The sequence below is a fragment of the Camelina sativa genome, chromosome 12, assembly GCF_000633955.1.
Source record: "Camelina sativa cultivar DH55 chromosome 12, Cs, whole genome shotgun sequence".
Lineage (NCBI taxonomy): Eukaryota > Viridiplantae > Streptophyta > Magnoliopsida > Brassicales > Brassicaceae > Camelina > Camelina sativa.
The window spans coordinates 764,341-791,458 of NC_025696.1; the positions used below are offsets into that span (position 1 = coordinate 764,341).

General features: G+C 34.2%; 7 protein-coding genes and 2 pseudogenes across 7 annotated transcripts; 7 read left to right on the top strand and 2 right to left on the bottom strand.

Annotated features, from left to right (window-relative positions):
• On the bottom strand, nt 2,413–4,390 carry LOC104729293 (VQ motif-containing protein 22-like). Its single transcript, XM_010448228.2, has 2 exons — nt 3,444–4,390; nt 2,413–2,742 (listed from the first exon to the last, which is right to left on the bottom strand). Exons 1-2 carry the CDS (start codon nt 4,285–4,287, stop codon nt 2,714–2,716), a joined length of 873 nt encoding a protein of 290 aa, XP_010446530.1. The 5' UTR covers nt 4,288–4,390; the 3' UTR covers nt 2,413–2,713.
• On the top strand, nt 6,507–7,294 carry LOC104729295 (PLAT domain-containing protein 1-like). Its single transcript, XM_010448229.2, has 2 exons — nt 6,507–6,616; nt 6,706–7,294. Exons 1-2 carry the CDS (start codon nt 6,548–6,550, stop codon nt 7,180–7,182), a joined length of 546 nt encoding a protein of 181 aa, XP_010446531.1. The 5' UTR covers nt 6,507–6,547; the 3' UTR covers nt 7,183–7,294.
• LOC104729296 (protein SCO1 homolog 2, mitochondrial-like) lies at nt 10,655–12,752 on the bottom strand. Its single transcript, XM_010448230.2, has 7 exons — nt 12,482–12,752; nt 12,045–12,207; nt 11,872–11,947; nt 11,552–11,776; nt 11,369–11,458; nt 11,141–11,273; nt 10,655–11,047 (listed from the first exon to the last, which is right to left on the bottom strand). The coding sequence occupies exons 1-7, from the start codon at nt 12,550–12,552 to the stop codon at nt 10,939–10,941; spliced, it is 867 nt and encodes a 288-aa protein (XP_010446532.1). The 5' UTR covers nt 12,553–12,752; the 3' UTR covers nt 10,655–10,938.
• On the top strand, nt 13,452–14,405 carry LOC104729297. The gene has a single exon (XM_010448231.1). It carries the CDS (start codon nt 13,456–13,458, stop codon nt 14,305–14,307), a length of 852 nt encoding a protein of 283 aa, XP_010446533.1. The 5' UTR covers nt 13,452–13,455; the 3' UTR covers nt 14,308–14,405.
• On the top strand, nt 14,605–15,772 carry LOC104733086 (annotated as a pseudogene).
• LOC104733087 (putative F-box/kelch-repeat protein At4g39756) lies at nt 16,574–17,704 on the top strand. Its single transcript, XM_019233447.1, has one exon. The coding sequence runs from the start codon at nt 16,574–16,576 to the stop codon at nt 17,702–17,704; it is 1,131 nt and encodes a 376-aa protein (XP_019088992.1).
• LOC104733088 (putative F-box/kelch-repeat protein At4g39760) lies at nt 18,369–19,478 on the top strand. The gene has a single exon (XM_010452699.1). It carries the CDS (start codon nt 18,369–18,371, stop codon nt 19,476–19,478), a length of 1,110 nt encoding a protein of 369 aa, XP_010451001.1.
• On the top strand, nt 20,154–21,445 carry LOC104733089 (pregnancy-associated glycoprotein 1-like). The gene is made up of 4 exons (XM_010452700.1): nt 20,154–20,361; nt 20,445–20,569; nt 20,671–20,847; nt 21,284–21,445. Exons 1-4 carry the CDS (start codon nt 20,154–20,156, stop codon nt 21,443–21,445), a joined length of 672 nt encoding a protein of 223 aa, XP_010451002.1.
• On the top strand, nt 24,088–25,536 carry LOC109127889 (annotated as a pseudogene).

Here is a 27,118-nt window from a genome sequence, read left to right on the forward strand (position 1 = left end):
AAAGATATATATATTTCTAATAATGTTAAAATATACCTTGCATTTTCAACATATTTTAAGATATTAATAATAGTAAATTTAATTTTATAAAAATTATGAAAGATATATATATTTCTAATAATGTTAAAATATACCTTGCATTTTCAACATATTTTAAGATTTAAAATCGAAAAATAAATCAAAATATTATGAAAGTATCATTTCTATTGGTTATAATTTTACTTTATTACATGTATTAAACATATAGTTAATTTAGTAATTGAAAAAAGAAAAGAGTTAATTTAATCATTAGGAAATACAGTTACAAAACTACAATTCACTATAAAAATAAATATCTACACACAAATTTAAGCTCTTAAATAATAAATTAACTATAAAAAGAGATAACATTATTTAATGTTACTAATTGTAATATCATTTTCAATTAAGATATGACTACTTTGCATTACAATTAAATTTGTTAAAAGTTTAACTGGGAAAAAAAATCGAACTAAAAATGCCCATGGCCATGGTAATATCATCTTCGGTGACGGTTCGAACTAAAAATACCCATGGCCATGGCACGTAAAATCTTTGCTTTGTTGTTTTGCTTTTAACAATTTATTCTCTATGTAAGAACTCTTTGTTTTGCTTCTGGAAAGCTTGCAAAGAGTTGGTCCTACTGGACTCGCTGCAACTGAGCTACTGAAGAGTGAAGGTCTATTAGTTTTTTTTGTATATTGACCTTCGATGCTCTGGCCCTTGTGCCTGAAACTAAGAGACTTTAAGTCTTTTTTGTATCTAAGCTTAACTCAGCGAAGTTTTTCTGGTCTGTAACCAAGTTGTGAGACGCATACTCTTCAGATCATTTTTATCTATTGATATTATTGTTATATACTATATAGTCTGCGAATAGCAAAATAAAAACCCTGGCATGTCAATTGGTTAGGACGTCTTAATATTCCATCATTCATTATCGTTAGATTGCATATTTTGGAGACATGAGCAAATATTCGAAGACCCTAAAGACAACAAATGTGAACCCATTTAAACTCATATGTATTGAAACCCATTTAATCTTAACTGGTAAATTGAACCCAAAATCAGTTGCTGGATTTTCCACATACCAAGAACCAATGTTTTAAATTTTTTTGGGCCTTGAGTTCTTTGTAAGGGGAAAAACAAATACAGAGATATGACACAGATGAGCAATCACATCGGGAATCACTATGTACTATAAAAACCCTGGCATGTAAATTGGTTAGAACGTCTTAACATTCCATCATCATCGTTAGATTGCATATTTCTGGAGACATGAGCAAATATTCGAAGATCCTAAAGACAACAGACAGTCAACCGTATAAACCCATTTAAACTTATATATATTAAAACCCATTTAACCATACTCATTGAAAACATACATTGCCCCATTTAAGTATATAATTTTGGTCATAATGTGCAATCTTGTGGTTTTGTAATTTTGGTTTCGGAGAGAAAATACGGTTTTGAGAAGAAAAAAAACATTTTGATAACAAAAAACAATTTTGCATTTTTTGACAGGATAACATGGTTTTGAGAAAAAAAAAAGTTTTAATAAAAGACAGTTTTGTTTTTTTGGCAGAAAAATATGGTTTTGGCGGAAAAACACGTTTTTGCGGTTTTGGCGGGAAAACACGATTTTAAAAAATAATTTTATATTTTTGACAGGAAAATTTAATTTTATAATTTTGACAGAATAAATAAAATTTTCTATTATTATATTACTAACTACTCCCCATCTGCAGTTTGAGAATTAAAGCCACCACGGTTTTGCTTTCTATATATATAGGACGGCATATAAAAAGTCTACCACCACGATTGTATTTGGTTTCGGATAACATTTTTCATAATTTCCACTAGTATACTTTAATGTATTTTTACGTCTCATCTTACGGGATCCCCCAAACGCTGTTGATCCATATCCTTTTGCATCAACTTTTGAACTTTCGGAGCCAATCGGCCCACAAGATAGAGAGAACCTGAATCGAATCATTTTGATGGCTATACCTATTGGTTTATGAGTTTATCACTGAAGTATGAAACCGATCGAGTATTGGTGTGATCCGTTCATCTGACTATCAGTGCGACAATAGCTTGATATTCATGGTCCACCATAACCACCACCATGATAATATACACCATCATCATCAATCATCATTATGATTATTCCTTTTAGATAGAGATACACATGTATGCATATTGTGGACGGTCTATGTAAGTGATGTGTGTATAGGTTATATATGTAGTGCATTAGTAGTGACTTAAGTGTAAATAACTGGTCCGTGGGCAGAAAAAAATATCAAAATCATTTGAACTTTTGTAACACATGAACAAGCAAAGGATATCTTCATCAAAAATCTCATGATTTTGTTTTACGACCATCAAATATCATGGTGAAAAAAAGAAGGAGTTATTTTTCTTTTTCTTTTACAAGTGTTATTATAAGTACATACATTAGCAAATAACATTATTGAAAATCCCCCTTAGAGAAGGATGAAATTTTCATTGTTGCTAAAGACTAGAGAAAGGGATATATAAATGAAGCTGAATATTCTATTACGATTACTATTAGTTCACGAGAAGAAGAAAGAGGCGAAGAACTTTGTAGACGCATCACATACTATTATTCATCACTGTTGATCATCTGCATAATGTATATTCCCTTTTCCGGTCTGTCTCTTTTACTTGGAACTTTTCAAATTTCAAATATGTTTGTGTGGTAAACTGAGAGTCAAGTCAATATAAACTGGAATTAAATATCATAACAAGAGCATGACTTAATGTAGATGATGCGAAACAAGACACCAAGAAAGACTTAAGCACATGGGAGAACAGTAATTTATCAAATTTCAAATCACCACAACAATAATAAAAAAAACTACTACTATATAATTATATACTATGGTCCCAAAACTATATTCCAGAATCCGGCGGCCGTGGAAGATTCCCCAAATTTCGCCACCATTCACTCCAATATTAAATAGGCGAAATAGTTAAGAACTTTCAATTTCATGTATTTGCAAATAATTGTTGTCATAAACATAGGATGAAAAAGTAAATATTTATTAATATACGTGTTTTCACTAAAACATCCTATATTTTGAAACAGAGAGAATATATTATAAGAAAATATACAAACAAAATCAGATTTAAATGAGATCTAACCAACATGTAGTTATGTGGGGAAAACTACAAATATACAAACAACAAGCATATATTAATTAAGCATTAAATCGTAAACCCTACAAGAAAATATACTAATTAAAAGTGTTTATACTAAAATAGAAAATAAATGAGTAACTTCTTCATCCTATATGGGCTATGTTTAATTTGTTGAATAATAATCTTGTCAAGAGTTTAGCTATAATTTCGGAAAATAGTGTATTTTTATGTTCTTTGGTCGGAAGATGAACATAACCAAGTACCGTCATTATTATGATCATGATCGGAACCACCGTAACTTGCATTATCACCGGTGGTTATGTTCCCATTAGCCGCTGCCGCTGCCGTGTGAGGATTAGCAGATGGACTCTGCATCATACCATTGATACCAAGACCAAACTGATCGTGATCATTGCTTCTAGGGTTTGAAATATGAGCTTGGAGAAGGGCCTGTAGATTCATATTCTCGAAACCGTTGTTAGGGTTTTGAAATTGCTGAATCTGTGATCCGGATAAGAGTGGAGACGTTGGCATGAGCTTTTGAGCGAAAGGTCGTAACAAGAGATTGTTGTTATTGTAAGAGTTTGGCGAAGAAGAAGACAAGCCGAGGAAAGTGTTGAGGCGCGTGGTGTTCACGACGGAGTTGTTGTTGAATAGCGGCGGAGCTGGGATTCCGGTAAACTCTTGAACCATCGCTCGGAAGTTTGACGTGTCCGTCGTTAGAACCGTGGTTGGTGCTCTTCTTGATGCTCGTGATCTTTTCTTTGTTTTCTTGATTACGCCTATGTTGTTAGGAGGGGGGAGTGATGACGTGGAGGAGAAGGTTCGGAGGTCGGGTTGGGAGATAAGTTCTGATTGTTGGTCTACGGGTAAGAACGTGTTGTTGTTGTTGTTGAAGTAGTTTGGTGATATTAGAGAGTTGTTGTTGTTGTTATGGTCGAAATGGAGGAGGTTGAGGTGGTTTTGTTGCGACGGAGGTAGAGATGACACGTGGTGGTCGAAGAAGGCGGAGATGGATTGATCGGCGGCGCGTGAATCGTACTCCTCTTCTCCTCCTCCGCCACCGCCACTTGAAGATTGCATGCTACTACTATTACCGGACTCCATCTCGTGACCGGAAGACAAAAAGATTTTGATGAGAGAAAACGTAAGAAAATGATTCGGATGGAGAATGGATGGATACTCGAGTTAAGAGGAGCATTTGAAATGGGATATTATGGTAAATATAAGACATTTGGTGTGACATGATATATTTTTAATTATTTTGTTTTGTTTTGTTTTTGTGTGAAAGGGAGAGAAAAAACAGGGAAGGTGAAATCGCATTAAGTGGTTCCACTACCACCATCCACTATTGTCTACTCTATATAATATCATATACATGTATCTAAGGTTTTGTTTATATTAAATCTATTCGTTTTGGTGATAGTCAAAATTCACTTTGATTGTCTTCGGTTCGGATAATGATCTGTTTTGTTTTTCTACCATTGCAGTGGAGGATATGATATATATGCACACATTAATTACTTTTTCCTGATAAATGTTATCTATACCTTTTGTTCGTGATTTGTGTGTATGCTACTCTGACAGTAAAATATGCGATTAAAAAAAAAAAAAAATTGTATCGTGCGCACAATAAGTTATCTTCTTCTTGGTATCCTTCTCTAATATTAAAGCAATATGGGTTGTTCAATTAATTAGCTGCTAATCTCTTACATGATGACATACGTAGGTCAGTTGATTTGGACCAGATTCAATAATATCATACTTATTAGATGTCATCATATAGTTCTACCAAGATAATTTTTTTGTTTGATTCGTTTCTCTTTTCAGTTGAGTAATTTCGAAATCACAAATTCAAAAGATGAACATAATAAATATCTACATAATCATTGATAAATTTTAAATAATAAAATGATTTGATATATAAAATAATGGTTTGAGTGTAGATTTTGATCGATGCTAGGTTTGGTCGGAAAATAAGAATATCATATACTACTTATTAGCTTAAGGAAAATTAAAAGGTTTTATGGGTCCATCCATTAACCAAAATGCCATAACCCTATTTTCACTTTACCCATACGGCTTCATTTTGTTTGGTTACCCACACTCATTTTTATATGTTTGTCCAGTTCTAATCTTTTTTTGTCAAAACACTTCCATTCAAACTAAAATTTCAAAAAAAGAGATGAGTTCATACAACATACCATCAAAGTAAAAATTTAGTTGAAATGTAAACTGTAGTATAAAATTTATAATCTATGGAAAACCAGAATAATAAACGTATAGTAAAAATTAGTCACTATCTTCGATCAGCTTAACGAGCACGATTAATCATAATCATCTAATTAAAATGTTGTTGTGTGATTTTTCAAGTGATCATCATATTAACCGAATTATATGGTAGTCTAACAACGTCATACTATCAGATGATTACACGTACATATCGATGATGTCTTGGTTAATAGAAATTTGCCTTTATGAAACACGTGTGAGTTGATGACAGGTATTGGTTGATTAAATTTGGATTGTGGCCGGGACATGATCATAACTTTTTATAATTTGGTTAAAGTTAAAGTTAAAACTATTAACTATGGCATATGGGTTTGATCAGATTTTCATATGCAGCGTAGTAGCTTCGCTTGGTTTGAATTTTGCATGGGAAATAAAGAAAAGATAAATTATAAGTGGGCTTACTGTTCATGCCCAAAATTTTCCTAAATCCATATGAAATATTAACGAAACCGGGTTTTGTTATTTTAAGCCCAATCACTTTTATAGAAGTTTAAAAAAAACGAAAACGCTGCCGTTTGGATACAATTTCGCTGCGGTGTGAAAAACGTCGTCAATGATCAATTTTTTTTTTTTCATAAAAACGTGTATATGTGTAAGATTTATAGTATAAATTATGCTTAAGGTAATTAAAAAATCTGACAGCAAACATATCTAAATATATTTGGAAAAATATACTTATTCTCAATATAAATATGAATTATTCTTAATATAGTCAAAACTATCAAAAAATTTCAGTGTCACTTATAAGGAAATTGTTTTATAGATATTCACATTTTGCTTGGTCTGTAAGCTGCCAGGGAGAGCCAAAAAGGGTACTTTCGTAATCCACCTAACCTATCCTTACCGACCCGCCGAGTAAAGCCGTGTCTGAAGCGAGCCTCTCAAATGATCCATATCCATTCTCTAATCGTAACGGTTTAAAATCAGCCACGTCAACAATACACGCTACTCCGCAAAACATCTGATTAGTCCCGTGATTATTAATTCCCGATAATAACCCTTCCCTCAATAATATTCGCATCTATTAATAGATTAGACTTTTCCAGATAGCAAGAAAAAACAGAGAATAAACAAAATGGCTCGCCGCGACGTTCTCATCCCTTTCCTCCTCTTTCTCGCCACCGTCTCCGCCGTAGCCTTCGCCGTAAGCTTCCTCAATCTCTAACCTCTCTCGATTTTTTTTTTTTTTTTTAAAATCTTGACTTATTCAATGCTCTCTGATTGATGATTTAGGAAGATGATCCAGACTGTGTTTACACATTCTTCCTGAGAACCGGATCGATCTGGAAAGCAGGAACCGATTCAATCATCAGCGCAAGGATCTACGACAAGTACGGTGACTACATCGGAATCAAAAACCTACAAGCTTGGGGTGGATTAATGGGACCTGACTACAATTACTTCGAGAGGGGTAATCTCGACATTTTCAGTGGAAGAGCACCGTGTTTGCCTAGTCCGATCTGCGCCTTAAACATAACCTCCGATGGCTCCGGTGATCACCATGGCTGGTACGTTAATTACGCCGAGGTCGCGACCGCTGGTGTTCATGCTCAGTGCTCGACTCAGAACTTTGAGATTGAGCAGTGGCTCGCTACTGATACTTCTCCTTATGAGCTCACCGCTGTACGGAACAACTGTCCTGTCGCGCTTAGGGAGAGTGTCAGCCGTGTCGGGTCTGAGATCCGGAAGAAGCTTTCTTGGGTTATCTGAGTGTTTCGTTAAAAGTCTTTGTATTGTTTGTTTTGTCGTCTTCTGAGTGTAATGTGGCGTTAATGAATATGATTCGATAAATAAAACTTAATTAGAGAGTGATTTAGTTTAATAATCACCTCAAAAGTCTCGGTCTTTATGTTAAATGCAAAACCAATCAATGAGACATTAAAAACAAGGACTAAGACATGATGAACACAAGGACTATAAAATTGATTTGTATGCACATAGGTGTCGATATTAATAATCGAATATGATTGGACCAGTAAACCCCTTGGGACAAACGTGGCATCGTTGATATAACAAACTGTGTGATATTTATATGATATGTTGTCCATATTGTAAACCTATACTTTTGTGGGGACAAAATCAAATTATTGATATGTTATTGTCAAGAAAATGTTGAAAAGTTTAAAGAATGTATTATGTGTTTTTTTTTATTAAGGATTTTATTCAGATTAAATGGTATATTCTTGGACATCAATTCGCATATTGTACGATACAAAGCAAACTTACAAAATAAGAATATATAAATGAAAATGTGTTAAAAAGAGAAGAAAAACTGTAAAATAAAACAAAATGAAATATTAAACTTACATAACAATGTGATAAACAAGTTGGATTTGTGGAATCTCTAACGATCAAATGACTGGATCCAAAATTTGGTTAACTTTTATATCATATTGCAAATTTATTATTCACTCTTTTCATTATTTAAAATTTAATAAAATTTTTACATAATGATGCGATAAACAAGTTCGATTTGTGGAATCTCCAACGATCAAATGATTGGATCCAAAATCTGATTAGTTTTCACATCATATTGTAAACTTATGATCCAATTTTTCATTAATTAAAATTAAAGTCTTTTTTTTAATTTAAAAAAAAAAACCTTTTAAAAATTAATTAAAAATTTGAATGCTAAATCTACATAATGATGCGATAAACAAGTTCGATTTATGGAATCTTTAACGATCAAATGATTGAATCCAAAATCTGATTAGCTTTCACATCATATTGTAAACGTATTATCCAATTTTCGTTAACTAAAATTAGAAAAATCTTTTTTTTTTACTTAAAATACAAACTTTTAAAAGTTAATTCGAAAATTGAATTCTAATCTACATAACAATGTGCTAAACTAGTTCAATTCGTGGAATCTCTAACGATCAAATGACTGGATTCAAAATCTAATTAGTTTTCACATCATATTGTAAATTTATTATCCAATTTTTATTAATTAAAATTAGAAAAGTTTTTTTATAAATCATTAAGGAAAAAAACTTTTTAAAATTAATTAAAAAATTGAATGCTAAATCTATATATGATGGATAAACAAGTTCAATTTATAGAATCTCTACCGATCAAGTGACTATATCAAATGACTGAATCCAAAATCTAATTAGTTTCACATCATATTGTAAACTAATTATCCAACAATTTTCATTAATTAAAACTAGAAGATATTTTTTTAGAAAAATCAATTTTAAAACAAAAAAAAATTGAATGGAAAAATGGACAATTTGAAAACTATACTAAATTTGAAAATTACACTTAATATTATAGTTATTTGAAAACTACACATTTTGAAATGAAAATAGACAGAAATACCTTTATTATTAAATAATTTTAACAATTAAATAAAAATAATAAAAACTTAACTTATATTTAAAAATAAATCAACTTTAAAAATAAATTACTTTTTAAAATTGCTAAATTCAGAATTAATTATTTAATAATTTGAAATTATAACAAAAATTACTTATTGTATTATAAATAATGATTACATAAATAAATTTTTGATCTTAATCTTTAGCTAAAGTAACGGCTTGACTTTTCACATCACAATAAGCAACCATTGTGTTGTGGCGGCCTCCAACGCCTCCTGAAGAACGTCTTTAAAATCACTATCTCCGCTCATCACCATTATGTTTCGAGGGTTGGGATCCTCCTGAAGTGAGTACCTTATCTCACTAATAATAAATATAATTATTAGTGAATTATATTTATTTAAAACTAATATTATCTAAAAGATTTACTAAACATAAATGGAAAAAAATAATTCTAATTAATTTTATTTTAGTTTTTATATAATAAATTTTTAAAATTAAATTACTAAATGAAATTACTAAAGAATTATTAGTGAATCATATATTTATTTAAAATTAAATTATTAAATATTTTTTTTTCAAATGAATGAATTTAATTATATTGTATTTAGTTTTAATTAATCTGTAATTGAGGACAAAATAGTCATTTAGTTCAATATATAAGGTATATTTCAAAGACTTAAAAATTTAGTATATATTTCAAATTTCCTATTAATTTTGAGGTATGTATTCAAATTTTTCAAAAAAAAAAACATGAAGAAAACTTTTTTCCTTTTAACTTAGCCTTAAAAAAAAAGAGAAAGGGATGAAATTGACCTAGTTTTTTTGTTGGGATCACCGGCAAACGAAGCACCGTCGCCGTCTCCGTGGAGTAGCATCTTCATACTTTGTGATGGTGAGATGGAGAGAGAGACTGCGATGTAATTGAAATAGAAGCAAAGCAAGCGCAGGGATCGAATAAGAGATACGAGAACCCTAACTAAAAAATCAGAGCATGTTGTTGCAATCTTTCTCACTCTCTGTTTCTCTGTCACCGGCAAACGAATCACCGTCGCCGTCTCCGTGGAGTAGCATCCACCTCGGCAGTAGTATTGTCTTCGTAGAGTTTCTTCAATATTTGTGGCGGTGAGAGAGAAACTGCGATGTCGACACCACTACCACAAACCAGCTATCACGACGAACCGACGGAGAAGAGATCTCGCACGTATATTCATCTCTACGGAACACGAAGGAGTGATTGTAAACGAAGAGGAATCACCTTCCATCACGCTCGTTTCTCGTCCGCGAAGAGAAACACCAAACCCCACAACAAAAGATAAACCAATTGGTTGGAGAATGGAGAGCCAAAGATGAAATAGAAAAGCAAAGCAAGCGTAGGGATCGAATAAGAGAAAAGAGAACCCTAAAAAATCAGAGCATGTAATTGCAAGAGTCATTAAACAATCAGATAGAGAGAAAGAGGAAGGGCGAGACCTATATTTATAGACTCATCTTATGTGTGTGTGTCTTGGGATCAAAGTTTCCTTTTTTTTTTTTACACATCTCTGTTATGTCTTTCCTTTATTTGACCTTATGACCGACTTATGACTCAAGGTTCTTTTTTTTTGTTACTCCTATGTTGTTGCCTTTTAACTGTCCTCTGATTGAAATATACATAAAAAACACTTCTTGCCAACAAAATATCCAAGCAAAAGATTCAATCACTTCGATTTCTATTTCATTGAAAGATAAAGAAAACTAAATGATTTAGTAAACTGTAAATCCCAACAAGATTTTGAAAGGAACTGTACATTATTTGAGTTGTCCCTACATATATTCAAAATGCTCCACCAAACCAATTCAATCACCAACATTTATATCATCTCTAAAATCAAATCAATCCTCCAGATCTAACAAAAACAGTAGCATCGACATATTCTCTTCCACTCCTTGTGAGCGAGGATGAAGATTCCAGAAACTTCATACCATATAGTTTAGAATTCAAAATTTCAACAAGTTTGCTGGATCTACTATCTATTTTTTTCCTTTTTCAATGAAAGAAAGAAGGTTTAACAAAATCGTCTAAATGAAATACATACACCAATTGAAGAAAACAATCAAAGAGCGCACCCTAATGTTTCTCTCTTTAGTATTTGGTCAAAATGGGTCATTGTGAAACAGAAGTAACTTCTTTAAGAACCTCTTGTGAGAGCTCATCTGGATTATACTCAACCCCAAAGCATCTCACAACCTCCATCTTCGGATTTAACAAGTACCTACACACAACAAACATCACAACATTAGGCTCTACTTTTTTCTTTCTTATGAAAGAAACAACATGCGTGTGCTTTCAGAACATGAACCCTTACATGTTGTGAGAAGTATCAACGAGATAATCGTCACCGTCTTCTTGAACTTTCTTGAAGTAGACACGATACTCTTGTGCCATTTGCCTCATTGCACTTGCAGCTCCGGTTAGTCCTAGTATTCTACTGTCAAACTCTGCAAAAAGACACAAACAACAACAAGAAAAACCTCAGGGGGTTGCGAAAAAATAGCTGTATAACAACACGGGAGCAGAAAGTAAAACCCGAGACCTTTCAAGTATGCGCGGAGATGAGAAGGTGAATCTCGTTGAGGGTCAAGAGTGACAAAGACAGGCAGAATCTTCTGGTTATGTTTAGACTCTGTTCCCATCAAGACAAGAAGACATCATTACTAAAAAGATCATATTATAATGTGAAAGATATGGAGTTCAGCTTCAGTTTAAGTGAGTCAACCTAGTTTATCAACTGCTTTGGACATCATCTTCAATTGCTCGGGTCCAACATCCGGGGAAAACGAGTATCCAAAGTAGAGTAGAATCCATTTACCGCAAACGTCTTTCTCAGTAACTATCTTGTTTTCAGTGCTCATAAGAGTAAACGGACCTCCGATAATTGGACCTTTGACAGTTGTATTAGAACCGCATCCACAACCACTGTTGCTGCTGGTGCTTGCTTGACCTGCAAAAGTAGCAAGTAGAAAAAAGATCTAAGCTTTTTTTCTCAATCCAATGTGACAAACACCATCATCAAACTATCAAAGTCCATATAAATACCTTTAGGAACTGCTCTTCTCTCATCGTTGTAATGAAGAAAGGTGACGAATCCAGCAAATCCAAACACAACTGCTGGCTGAAAATGCAAACAATAGCATCATCGAATTGGTTTTTTTCCCAAAATTCAAGAACAAGTGAAAGCAACAAGAGAGAGTTTTAAGAGAAAACTATACAACAGCATAACGAGCACGAGAACGAGAAGAAGCTTGAGCTCCTCCTCCTCCTCCTCCTCCTCCTCCTATAGGAAAGAGAGGGTTAACATCTGGCATTTTTTCATGGCCCTGTCTTGTTGATTTACTGTAATTGAATGATTGAATTCGTTTCGATAGTCCAGACCTAAAAAAAAGTTTTGAAATTGGGATCAATCAAGGCTTCGATTCAATCTAATGGCTTCAAGAACAAAACTTTCTTCAGTTAAAAACAAAACAAAGCTTCAATTTTGATACTTTAGAAGAAAAACCCAACAAAAAACATTCCAACACAAAGATACAATTGTTTTTTAGCAGACGGAAGTAACAATTTGTTCAACTCAATTGAAAGCTAAGTAAGATCCCAGAGGAATTGAAAAATTAGGGTTTAAGAGGGGTTTAAGAATATAAGAGTGACGAACCTTCGGAGAAAAGTAGCGGCTTGATTCGCACCATATCTGCAGGAAAGAACAAGACGGCGACAAGGAAGCATTTGGATCTGTTTCTTTGACAATTTTTTTTTTTTTTTTTTCAATTTCAGTCAGAAAAGCTTGTTCCAGTTTAGACTCATTTTCCCCGAACTCGTCGTCTTTAAAGAAACCCCGTACTTTGCTCCTCCTACAGAAGAATCTTTTTCCTTGGTGAAGAAAAAGTAATTTTTTATTTCTTGGTGCCCAAGCTCGTCTCCGTGTGTTTCTCTTATGTTTTTTTCTTCTTTTTCCTATTTTGTGTAATGTCATAATTATTTATGGGCTGACTCAATAGTTTTTTGTGTATGATAGATTGGGCTTCCTAGGCTTTATAATTGACAAAAAAAAAACATTGGGCTTTATTTATATTCACAAATTTGAGTGAACAAATGAACGCTTCAGCTGTACTCGGTAAATTTTCTTGTTTAGTGAACAATTATCTTTTAATAATTTTCTTACAGTCCTCAGTCCTCATATATATTACTCATAAGTCAGAGCATATTGCTCTATATCAAATATCAAATTATTCAGAAACAATGCATATTGACGCTCCACTTATGTTTTCTTGTTTAGTGAGAGCTATAGTAGTTGATTTAATGCAATAATACTATTGTGATATTGTCACAACCATGAATTTTATCTCTTTTGCAACTATATATATAATATTTAGAATTATAATGATCTAATATGTAATAGTAATAATTATTAAGTTGAAACATAAAGAAAAAAAAAATGTTGAGTTGGTAAAATGCAAGAAAAATCCGGTCCAAAAGACCAACTAAAGTTACGCAAATCAACGACAACCACTTACTGCCATACTCCATGCAAAAACTCGCGTTTCCTCTCTGTTCCTTCTCTGCCTGTCTCTGTCTGTGTCTCTACACTCCCTCCACCACACATTATAATCCCTTTCCACCGTTATTCCGATGGAGGGGCCACGGCTACCTCCTGCCTCTACCACCACCGCTACCGACAATGAAAACAAAACAACTAATCCTCCTTCTACGTGTCATCGTCCCTCCGGCAGCCTTCCCCAACTCCCTTCATCTGATTCCCAAGTTTCTTCACCCCCACAACATTTTCGTAACCATTCTTTGAATCTTTCCCCACACTTGTCATCTTCTTCTCCTCCTCCTCCTGATCCAATCCCAGAGATCGAGACGTACGTAGTGCAGGTTCCAAGGGATCAGGTTTACTGGACCCCTCCTCCAGATAATGCAAGGATCGTCGAAAGACGCAGAAACAGCGAGCCGGGGAAAAATAAGAAAAGATTGTGTTCTAAACGATGCATGTGGATATTCATCTCTGTGGTCTTCATCGGACTCATCATATGCGCGATTGCATTCATCGTCGGTTTTGTATTCAAACCGGAACCTCCGGTTTTCAACGTAAACAAACTCGAGAAATCTCGCCATTTCGAGATCATGCTGACATCCAAGAACCCAACCTCCACCATGTGGGTGACCTACAAAGGTCTCGTTTCCCTCATGTACAAAAACAAGAACCTTGGCCAAGGGAATTTCCCGGAGCTGTCACTAGCTGTGTCGGGTTCCCATACGGTCAACCTAGAGCTAGAAGGGTCCAAGAACGCAGATATGCTGCCGCCTGAAGTGGTTAGTTTGGTATTGACGATGGGGCTCAATGCGGGATTCGGCACGGGCTTGGTGAAACGGGACAAGAAAGTTGCAGTGACATGTGATATTAAGGTTAAAGGATTGTTAGATGCTAAGAACGTTGAGATTGTGTCGGAGAGTTGTGAGAGTGAGTTCATTAAATAAAACAAATTCACACTCAACAAAATTATATTTTGTCTTTTATATAGGTGAAATAGCGAGCTTTATTTCTTATCATGTGTAAGCTAATTTTTTCTTTTCTTCCGAATGTCATATGTTTTTTTTTTCTTTTAATTTAACTTTTACATGTTAATGTTATAAAAAAACTGGCCCTGACGTTAGGGGGGTTATTTTTCAATTAAGTAAAACAAAAGACCTAATAGTCGCTCTTCATTGTCTCGTATTCAACATTTTTTTAAAAAATATATATGTTGGAAAAGCCCTAATCGTGTTGTTATCGTAATGATATACTTTTGGGTAGAAGCTGCCGCGCGCGTCTATGGCTATGGAGTCCATAGTCGAACCACCGTCGAAAAAAGGGAAAACGATTCAACCTCCTCCGTCGCTTTTGTCGCTCCCAGATGTAATAATTCTCAACTGCTTATCCCGCATATCTAAATCCTACTACCCGAAACTCTCTTTAGTCTCCAAGACCTTTCGCTCTCTCATCTTAGGCACTGATCTTAACCACGCTCGATGTCACCACAAAACACAAGAACCCTTCTTCTTTATCTGTTTAAAGTTACCCGATCGTACACTTCCCTCTTGGTACACACTCTGGACCAAACCTGAACAATTCGATGACAAGGAGGAGAAGAAGAAGAAGAAGTCTACGTTGGTACAAGTACCCTCTTCCTATGCTAATCAAGAAGCATTGTTCATCGTTCATGTTGGTTCAAATGTCTATGGATTCAGACAACGCTATCCTCCATCTCGCATCATGTTGGTTCGTAACAAGGATGGTTTGTTATGGCGTAATGCCCCCAAGATGACTGTAGCTCGAGTAAATCCCATTGCGTGTGTCTTCAAAAATAAAATATACGTAATGGGAGGTCTCACGGCAAATAAATCATCAGCTAGTTGGGGTGAGGTTTTCGATCCAATAACTCAAACTTGGGAACCTTTACCTGACCCTCCCCATGAGCTCCGCTTCTCCTCTGTGAATAGAAAAATACAGATTATCAAAGGGAAGTTTAAAGTTAGTAGCAATGAGAGCAAGGACTCGGTTTATAATCCAAAAAATGGTAAATGGAAGGCTGCAGCAAAAGCATTTGTGAGTGACAGTAGGTGTACGGTAAACAATGTTTTGTACTCTTTTCGTCCCAACAGTTGCTTGTGGTTTGACACTGAATGTAAAGTTTGGAGACCAGTCAGGGGTCTGTCTTCCCTGAATCAGAGCTGTCGTAGTGGTTTGATTGAAACAGTTAAATATTGTGGGAAACTCTTACTCTTGTGGGACAAGCCTACGAAGCCTCGTCGTCGTAATTGTGACAAAAATATTTTATGTGCGCTGAGTGCCTTTGAAAAGCGCAAAAACGGTCAAGTTTGGGGAAAGGTTGAGAGGTCTAATGTTGTGCTTACCGTTCCCAGTTCATACCGTTTCTTGCGTTCTACAGTGATACGGTACTGATCAATTGTCATCATGTTTTAATTTGTTTTTGATTGTGGAGAATTGGCTTTTTAGATTTAATTATTAAAACACTCCGTTATTTATGTAGATTCCTAGCTTTAATCATTAGCAGCATCAATGAGGAATACATTTCTATGGATTATAAGGCTTTTGATGGATTATAAGGCTTTTGCTTAACCTTTATTAAATAGCTTGGCATACAACTATGATACATGTGTGTGTGTGTGTGCTTAGTGTTAAATTCTAAACTCAGGTGTTAAAACTATTTGTCGCTACTTCTTTAACTATCACTATATATATAAAACTCATTTCAAATTTCGATCATAGGTTGAATTTTTTGTTTAAGATCGGTAGATATTTTCACTATTGCAGTATTTTTTTTTATTTTGGAAAATCTACACTCAGAATCACAAAGCAACCCGACAATCACACATATCTTGAAACAGGACTATTCTCCATATGCCCTGTTTGAATCTGCTTCTTCTTGGAACAGAGCTTTTGTCTTGTAATTCACACAAGTTAAAACGGGTAGGTACGGACTATGTTATTTTTAAAAATGGGGACAATTAATTAGAGATTTTTCTAAATCAAGGGTCAATTTTTAATTAAATATAATACAAAGGTATATATATACGTACATGGTGATTTTAGAAAAGACCTAATCGTGTCGCCTTTATAGAATGGAGAACTCTAAAGTAGAACCACCTCAAACAAAAACAAAACCTCCGCCTCGAGGTTGGTTTACAAATTCATGCTCAACCCTAATTTTGTATAAGAAAACCCTAGTCTCTGCCGCACTCAATGGATTCCGAAGTCGAACCGCCGCAGAAAAAGAAGATAACAAATTCATCATCTCTGTCGTTTTTGTCACTTCCTGATGAAATCGTTATAAACTGCTTAGCCCAAATACCGAAATCGTACTACCCGAGACTCTCCCTAGTCTGCAAGAGCTTCTGCTCTTTCGTCTTATCCTGGGAGCTCTACGTGGAGCGGATGCACGTTCGAACACATGAAAACGTCCTTCACGTCTGCTTACAGTTACCCAATCTTTGTCTTCCCTCATGGTTTAGTCTCTGGATAAAACCTGATCAAACCCTAACCAACGACATAGGGAAGAAGAAAAAGTCCATCGGAAATGCTTTGTTGGTGCCAATGCCTTCTTCGTATTCTCCTCGTGTACCAATGTTCATCGGTGAGATTGGTTCACAGTTATACGCGATCAGCAAGGATAATGCTCCGTCCTCTTTCATGTGGGTTTGTGATAAGAGTACTATTTACGCCTGGCGTAAAGCCCCTAGCATGACGGTAGCTCGAGCCAACGTTGTTGCGTGTGTCCTCGATGAAAAAATATACGTAATGGGAGGTTGTTCAGCACATGAATCCACGTATTGGGGTGAGGTTTTTGACCCAAAAACGCAAACTTGGGAACCTTTACCTGACCCTGGGGTTGAGCTACGCTTATCTTCAATCAAATATATGGAGGTGGTGGAAGGAAAGATTTACGTTAAGAACAGCCATACGAGGGACTATGTTTATGATCCTAAAGAAGACAAATGGGACGTTGAAAGAGCATTCGTGATGATTGAGAGAAAGTGTGAGATAAAAAATGTATGGTACCGTTGTGGTAGACGTCAAAGTTGCTCGTGGTATGACACAAAGCATGAACAATGGAAAGTTATCAAGGGTTTGGCTACATTGAATCGGTATTGTCGTTCTGGTTTTCTTGAAATAGCTAACTATGGTGACAAACTCTTAATTTTGTGGGACATATTTGCGAAGCCTCGTCTTCAAAACAAGAATATTTGGTGTGCCGTGATTGCACTTGAAAGACGCATCGATGGTGAAGTTTGGGGAAAGGTTGAGTGGGCTAGCATTGTGCGTACGGTTCCTAGTTCGTATGTTTTTTTGCGTAGTGAAGTGAGATCGGTTTGATCAATATTTGTGATCATGCTTTTGTTTTTTCTCTTTTAAGTCACTGGTTTTTTTGAGTAATGTTCTTTAAATTATGAGTATTTTTAAAAAATCATGCTCAGATTTTCACTATTGACAAAATCAATGGGTAGTACATTCATATAGTATCACCAAAGCTATGGAATTTGAGAAATCAAACTAACACGTTAGGCAATTTGGCCATTTACACCTATCATTATCAATGTCTACCTTTTTGGCTTTTTCTCTTTCTGCAATTTAATTTTCTTATATTCTAACGAAAATCAAAATTTATGACTTGATTTTCAAATCTAGTTATATGTATGTGTGAGTTGAATTCGACAAAACGATTAATTATAAATTCAATAAATCACGCAGTATATTTAAAAAAATCTACATTTATTTTAAAATTTTGTATTTCACCTGGTAGAGAGATACAATCATATAACGTTGCTCCTATCTATATTAAATTTTTATAATCACTAGATTATTTTAACTAATTTCTGGGGTAAGATATACATATATCTCATATAATAATTTGTCCAAATCTAACTCAGTCACCTATAAATTATGATCACACCAGCCTTGACGCTTTAATATCAAGCAAACAAAGGTTGTTTGATTAATAATACGTAGCTGACCGTATTTAGCCATAACTCCTAGAGCTATGATCTCCCAAGAAGACGTACCCCATAGTGCAAACCAATCTCCGTCATTATCATCACTACCACACGAAATCGTTGTGAGTTGCTTAGCCCACGTCTCCGGATCGTACTACCCAATACTCTGCCTCGTATCAAAGCAATTCCGCTCAATCATCTTATCAGACGAGCTCTACGAGGCAAGATCTCAGCTTGGAACTAAAGAAACCCGCCTCTTCGTATTTCTAAAACTGCCCACTCGTTCTAATCCTTGTTGGTTCACTCTTTGGATAAAACCTAATCAAACCCTAACCAACGGTGGCACGATCAAGAAAAAGTCTACTGGAAATTTACTGGTGCCGTTGCCTTCATTGTACAATTATCAAGTACCAATACCCTGTGTGACTGTTGGTTCAGAAACCTACATAATTGGTGGATACGATGCTCCTTCCTCCTCCGTGTGGGTGTATAGAAATAGGAGTCTTCACACCTTACGTAAAGCCCCTAGCATGTCCATGGCCCGGAACAACGCAGTGGTTGCTGGCATATATCCTAAAATATACGTAATGGGAGGGTGTGCATCAGATGAATCCATGAATTGGGCAGAAGTTTTCGACGTAAAGACTCAAACATGGGAACCTTTGCCAGACCCTGGTCCAGAGGCCCGTGGACATTGGGTTAGGAAAATCCAAATTCATCAGGAAAATATTTACCTTTGTAGCGAGAAGAAGTATTATATTTATGATAGTCAAGAAGGTAGATGGGACGTTAAAGATAAAGTAGTCTTAAATTACAGTATGTGTCTGATTGATAAAGTACGTTATATTTATCATAACAAAAAGTGCTGGTGGTTGGACACGAAGTCTAAATACTGGAGAATGATTAGAGGTGTGGATTTTTTAAATAAGTTCGGTGAAACAGATAGGGTTGAAATAGTTAACTTTGCTGGGAAACTCGTAATGGTATGGGACAGATTTACGCTGTCTAAACGAAACAAGAAGATTTGGTGTGCGATGATTGCCCTTGAAAAGTGTCGTGGAGGTGACGAAGTATGGGGCAAGATTGAATGGGTTGATGATGTGCTTATGGTCCCTTTATCATATACCTTCTTGGATTGTATGGCGGTATCGATATAATTAATCAAAATATGGTTTTGTTTTGTTTTGATCTTCGTTAATTAGAGGGGTATTGATTTGGTAGGATATCAATATTTTAGAGTTTTGAAAGATTTAAGTGAATTTTCAAGAGATTTGATTATTATTTAGAGTTTTATATTTTTTTTAGAAAACATAGAACTATATGATTCTGTGAGATTTAATTATTAAACTTTGGCTCTATTAATGCCCTTCCCTCTTACTTTGTGCAATGTTGTTTTGAGGTTATTTACTTTTGGTCGTCAATTTAGCTCAATTGCTTCGCGAGCGATTTGGAACCTAAATTGAGCTATTGGGGCTAAAACAGCATTTTATGGCCCATTCCATGGCCCAATTATAACTACTTTCCCAGCAAGATAATAATCTAACATCTACAAAGCATGATTTACAGTTTAACACCCACAAAAGCATGATTTATAGTTTAACACCCACAAAAGCATGATACACACTTATCAGTTATCACACCACACAAAGCACATGTTTTATTTTTATACGTCAGTTCGTGCTATATAATTTATATCAAGCTTTTGTGTTTTTTTTCATTACATACTCTTTTAATTAACGAAAGTTTCATTTTTCATAAATGTAATCTCTCATATTTCTCCTGTTAATACTTTCTTAAGGTTAGTAACTTCTACCCACACTATTACCATCAAGATGAATGTAGGTATCACCAAAGCCGTGGGTCTACAAAACTACCGTGAAGTCGTCTTCTACGGCGAAATTAGCATAGGGAACCCAGGCCAATTATTTAAAACAGTCTTTGATTTGGCTAGGAGTGACCTGTGGGTTCCAACAGCGTGGTGGCCTTATCCTGAACATCCCAAGTTCGATGCGTCAACCTCCACAACATACGTTTCCAGCCGTAATTTTTATTTTTCATGCTCTTCTAGCTCTCTATTCATCTATGTTGCGTACGTTCTAACTTTTAATTCTCTCATTGTATAGGAGGAAAAGTTGTGGAGATGACGTATTATAAGGGTGTCATAAGGGGTGTTTTAGCCCGAGATAATGTTGAGTTTGGTGGTTTTCTACTCGAGGCAGCCCGAGATAATGTTTTGGTGGAGGGAACGGTCACCGTTTTATAGAGAACCTGATTAAACAAAAATCTATCACAAGCTCGATTTGGTTGAGATGAACTGGTGGGGTAATCATTTTTGGTGGATACAACCAGGAGCACTTCCAAGAAGACCATACGTACGTTTCTGTCATAACAAAGCCGTTTAAAGACTTTTGGACAGTGAAGATGGCTACATTGGTCAAAAGTTTTGACTCAAAACCCAACCAAAATTGTGTTGTACCGTGCACATCAATTATTGACTCCGGGATGACGGATATTTTAGGTCCGCTGGTAAGAGAACTAAACTGGCATGTAGGTCTCGCATTATCGTTTATGAGAACTTGAGAAGGTATCACACTCTATTCGATTTTCATGACATAAAAAACGACGGATAGGATTTGCTACTGCAGTAGCATAAGGAAGAAACACAACATTATTAATTTGTTTCTTACTATGATATATTGATGCTAATAACAAAATTAAAATAATACGAATTAAATATGAATTGTAAGGATTATATTATATAGACTTCGATACGTTACATGTATTTTTTTTTTTCGTGGACTGCATAAGAGCTAATTTTAATCCTAATCGCCGTACGATAATATCTTTATCTTATTACTCCAAATAGTAAAAAAGTAAAATACTATATATATATATATATATATCACGCAAAAGAATAGTACGCATAAGTTATCCGTGATAACCCTAATCGTGTATTTTTTAGCACAAAAGCGCCGCTATGAAGTCCGATATAGAGCTGCCGAATAAGTCAAACCATCCTCTAAGGCCTCCGTCGCCGCCGCCTCTTACGTCGTCGTTTTCCTCACTACCGGAGGACATTGTTTTGAGCTGCTTGGCTCGCATATCGAAAGTGCACTACCCATAGCTCACTCTTGTCTCCAAGAGCTTCCGTTCGCTCGTCCTCTCCAAGATGCTATATAAGGTACGAGCCCAACTTAAAACTCAAGAGGAATTTGTTTATGTCAGCGTAGAATCGCCCTTTCGTCCTGGCCTCTCCTGGTTTAGTCTCTGGATAAAACCTGATCGTCAAACCTTAATAACTCAATGCACGTCTAGAGAAAAGTCTACTGGAGCTTTCTTGATACCAGAGCCCTCTTCCTATTCTTTTCAACCACCTTATATAAAATGCGTAAGGGTTGGTTCAGAACTCTACAAGTTCGGCAGCCAATACTCGCTCTCCTCGTCGGTTATGTCTCGTGACGTGAGTGGCAAGTGGCGTGAAGCCCCTAGGATGAAGGTGGCTCGCAAGGATCCCCTTATATGTGTCCTCCATGGGAAAATATATGTGATGGGAGGTTGTGGAAATGTACAGTATTGGGGTGAGGTTTTTGATCCAAAGACTCAAACTTGGAAACCTTTACGAGAGCCTGGCTCTCTGATTCGGATGTCTTGGAATAGAAAGCTCCTACCGAGGAGTGGCAAGATTTATATGAAGAGCAGTACAAAGAACTTCGTTTATCTTATTAAAGAAAATGAATGGCAAGATTTTGAGGGACACTTGGAGGAGAGCTATTGTGTGATAGATGAATCAGTGATTTCTTGGGACTATTTTGACACTGGAAAACGGATAAATGAACAAACTGAATCAGTGATTGTGATGCAGTAGTTATAAGCTACGGATATAGTGGAGAAGTGTAGTATAAAGGAAAAATAGCAAAATGTGGTTCGGAAAGTACAAATAATAACAATGGCCTTGAAAGACTCGAATTTTAAACATGAGCAGAGGAAACAGAGCTGTTAAGTTAGGGGTGTATTGAATTAAGAATTTTAGAGAGTGATTTGAGTGGAATTTCAGAATATTTTTGTTGATTTGTTAGATTTTTTTTTCTTTAAGGAGATGAATAAAAAATTCATAAGATTCAGAAACCATCTTCTTATTAATTGATGGATTGAGCTATGACAGTTTAACAACTGTTATTGTTGATAGAATTTTAATTATCAATTTTTTAAAGAAAAACAAAGAGCAAGAGGAAGGTTGAAGATAAACCATTTTTAACGTATCAATCATGTAAAGAGAACAAAGTTGTGTGACTGTTGTAGTGAAATCACATTAAATAACAGGTTTGATTTTTCAGTCATAATTTTTCCACTAAAAAATATAAAAAGTCTCGTATAGGCTAATTTTTGATTTTTCAGTCATAATTTTTAGAATCACTAGATTATTTTAACTAATTTTTGGGGGGAAAATTACTGTGAAGATATACATAGATCTCATGTAATTATTTGTGTATACATCTAACTCAACGCGTCACCTATAAATTATGATCACACCAGCCTTGACCACATCCCCCATTTGATTGCTACCTTTATAATTGACTCAACTAGATTTTTTAATTAAACTAGAATTTGTACCGCGCATGCGCGAAATTTTAATTGAAAACTTTTTTCTATTAATATAAATTCTTGAGGTCGAATATAATCATTCAAAGTTTTGAGAGTAAATCTTTATACATATATGTCATTTGGTAATTTTAAGAAAAATAAACGACATTGATGATTACTTTAAGATCTTTTATCATTAAGAAAGTTTATTTCTTATTCATATTTCATTAAAATATTTTGAAAAGCTTTAATATTGATCGATTGTTGATCAAATTGTATATATCGTTTATGATAGATGTTGATACTAATATAACATTATTTCACATAGATATGAATATACCGAATCTCATGAATATTGCTTAATGTAAAGGTAAAATATAATATCATATCGTTATAAAATCTTTAATGTATGTCAATTATTTTTCTACAAACTCATTCGTTTCACACAATTAATGAGATATCAGAGATTTTAGTTGTGTATTATTATCTTTTCAAGTTTTACTAATTTATTTTCAAACACTTTTAACTATAATTTTTTGTCATTATTGATGATGCACTCCTTTTGACATCTACTTTTTTCATATTCTATTGGCTCACATATAACACATATTAGACTGTAAAATAAATTTCAAGATATATTATAACTATTTTCTCTTTAATTACTATCTTTCAATACTTAAATTTGGATTAGAAGCATTTGATTCAATTTATGAAATATCAAATTTGTTTTCCTTTTGGATCATGTTATAAAATAATTTTGTAAAACTCAATAATACACTATTACATTTTTAAAAAAAATATTCTACCATAAATTTAAATTTTACTTCTATTCTAAAACTCAATAATACGCAATTACATTTTTTTTTATTTTACCATAAATTTAAAATTTACTTCCATTCTAAATCTCAATAATACAGTTTGAAATTTTAAATTATGATCATTTTAATAGAAAATTTTAATTATATTATTACCACTAATAAAAATTAAAGTATTTTTTCTTATTTTAACATTTTATTTGTTTTACATAATTATATTTTTATTTAAACTTTCTATTAATTATAATAACATAAATATATATAATAACTTTATATATATAGATAAAGGGTTTGCTTTAATATCAAGCAAACAAAGGTTCTTTGATTAATACGTAGCTGATAGTATAATTTAGCCGTAACTCCTAGAGCTATGATCTCCCAAGAAGACGTACTCTATAGCAAGAACCAATCTCCGTCACTTTCATCACTACCACACGAAATCGTTGTGAGTTGCTTAGCCCACGTCTCCGGATCGTACTACCCAATTAATACTCTGCCTCGTATCAAAGCAAATTCGCTCAGTCATCTTATCAGACGAGCTTGGAACTAAAGAAACCCGCCTCTTCGTATTGCTAAAATTGCCCACTTGGTTCTTATCCTTGTTGGTTCACTATTTGGATAAAACCTAATCAAACCCTAACCAACGGTGGGATCAAGAAAAAGTCTACTACTGGAAATTTACTGGTGCCGTTGCCTTCATCGTACAATTATCAAGTACCAATACCCTGTGTGACTGTTGGTTCAGAAACCTACATAATTGGTGGATACGATCGATGATCCGTCCTCCTCCGTGTGGGTGTATTCACACCTTACGTAAAGCCCCTAGTATGTCCATGGCCAGGAGCAACACAGTGGTTGCTGGCATATATCCTAAAATATACGTAATGGGAGGGTGTGCATCAGATGAATCCATGAATTGGGCAGAAGTCCTCAGCTTTTATAATTCTATTTCCGAGAAGCCCTGTATTAGAAGAAATAGCATATATGAACTAAGATCTCCAAAGAATTTAATTTACAGTAGGATGGGTCATCCATAAAAGCCGATATGGTTATATTTGATATGAATTGGAAAAAAGTGATCTAAAAATCACATCGTTCATCTAGTCAAATAATTCTCTCTCCTTTTTTTAATCCTAAAATAGAAACACAATCCTAACCAAACTTAAAAAAAAAATTGAACCATCTTATAATAACATTATTTGTCTAATTTTAAGTCTCAGAAATTCGTATAAGAATTTTGTAATGGAGATTGAACAGTCAAAGTTGAATAGAAACATGTTATTAAACCAATATATGTTCATTTCGTTTTGAGAATCATGAAAAAATACATGTCAAAGTATTTATACATAGACTCATATATAGTGAAAATTATATAGAACCACATTGATTGAAATAATATAAAATACATCCCATGAGAATGGATCTACAATATTCTTATAAACATTTTATATATGCGTTGAGTACAGTAAAAGTAGGAAACTGAAAGGGATATATATATATATATATATATATATATATATATATCAAAGGTGTGGATTTTTTAAATAAGGAAACTGGAGAATGATCAAAGGTGTAGATTTTTTTAAATAAGTTACGTGAAACAGATAGGGTTGAAATAGTTAACTTTGCTGGGACACTCGTAATCGTATGGGACAAGTTTACGCTGTCTAAACGAAACAAGAAGATTTGGTGTGCGATGATTGCCCTTGAAAAGTGTCGTGGAGGTGACGAAGTATGGGGCAAGATTGAATGGGTTGATGATGTGCTTATGGTCCCTTTATCATATACCTTCTTGAATTGTATGGTCATATCGATATAATTAATCAATATATTGTTCTGTTTTGTTTGATCTACTAGGGGTGTATTGAATTAAGAATTTTAGAGAGTGATTTGAGTGGAATTTCAGAATATTTTGGTTGATTTGTTAGATTTTTTTTTTTTCTCTAAGGAGAAATGATGTGATTTGCAATGAAAAATTCGTAAGATTTTAAAATATTATGTGTGATTTCTTTAGAACAAAAGGAAAAACGGACGCTTCTTGTAAATTTTCTTCAAGCTTGGAAGATACTGAAACTATCTTCTTATTAATTGATGGATTGAGCTATGACAGTTTAACAACTGTGATTGTTGATAGAATTTTAATTATTATTATTATTTTTTTAAACAAAGTTGTGTGACTGTTGTAGTGAAATCACATCAAATAACAGGTGTGATTTTTCAGTCATAATTTTTCCACTAAAAAGTATAAAATGTCTCGTATATGCTATAATCACTCCAAATAGCTTTTTAAAAGATTTTTGTAAAGTTTTGGTTAACAGTGGATTTCATATGCTCTTTACAAATTATTGACTGAATAACAAGATATTATGAATGTCTTTCAGTAATTTTAATTGAATTTCAAGTTCAATAACACAAGATTTAAAATGATATTTAAAATTATCATTTAAATAACAACTGAATTTTAGAAAACTCAAAAATCTTCTAAAATACCAAATCCAATATGAAAAGTCTAAAACATATAAAACCCAAAGGAAGCATTTGTAACTATTTTATTTACTGGAATTTTTTAGTTTTTTCTAAATTGTCAAAATACGCGAAACTCTCTCAGAACAGTCCAATAATCTCACAACAACTGATGTTAAAAAAACTCCAAAATACGAAAGTCCAATACACTAAGAACAATATGAAAAGTCTAAAACATATAAAGCCAAATCGTCAAATGATTAAAGCCCAAAGGAACCTGAAAGCTGTCAGTAAGCAAATTTAGCTTCAATTACCTTACCATATCTAACAGCCCCCACCCCAAGTTTAAGCCAATCTTTCTCATTAACATTTGTAGCTGTAGCTGATTTAATAGCCACATCGCCACTCTCGATAGCCAGGTTGAATTGGTTGTTTTCGTCATCAGCCAGAGGGAGTGCAAGTTCAGGCCAAAATGTCAAGATCAGGATCAGAACTAATACAATGTTGCATAAAAACTAATTTTAATCCTATAAATAAAAATAATTAATAAATCTTTCCAGCAGAGTGCCTAATTATCGCTTGTGAGGCGTGTCCAACTTACTTTTTTTATTACTCTCTCCTAATTTATCTATGAAGTTAGTCATGCCGAAATTGTGAATTTTGTTTCGTCTACCGACCTCTCTCATCGATCACTCTAATTATTCTGTTATGAAGGTGATTAGGTGAAACATCAGACTTTGACTCTCAACTAGTTTTGTTTTTTCTTTCGGGTACAAATTAATCCACTTCAACTACTTTCGAATTTAAGACAGATTGTAACTCATCTTATTCGTAACCCATTCGTAACTCATCACGTTTTATTTTCTCATAATTTTTTTCGTACTCAGTATTTTTCAGTCAATACCAAATCAGTGGATGGTAATACAGGTTTAAACCAG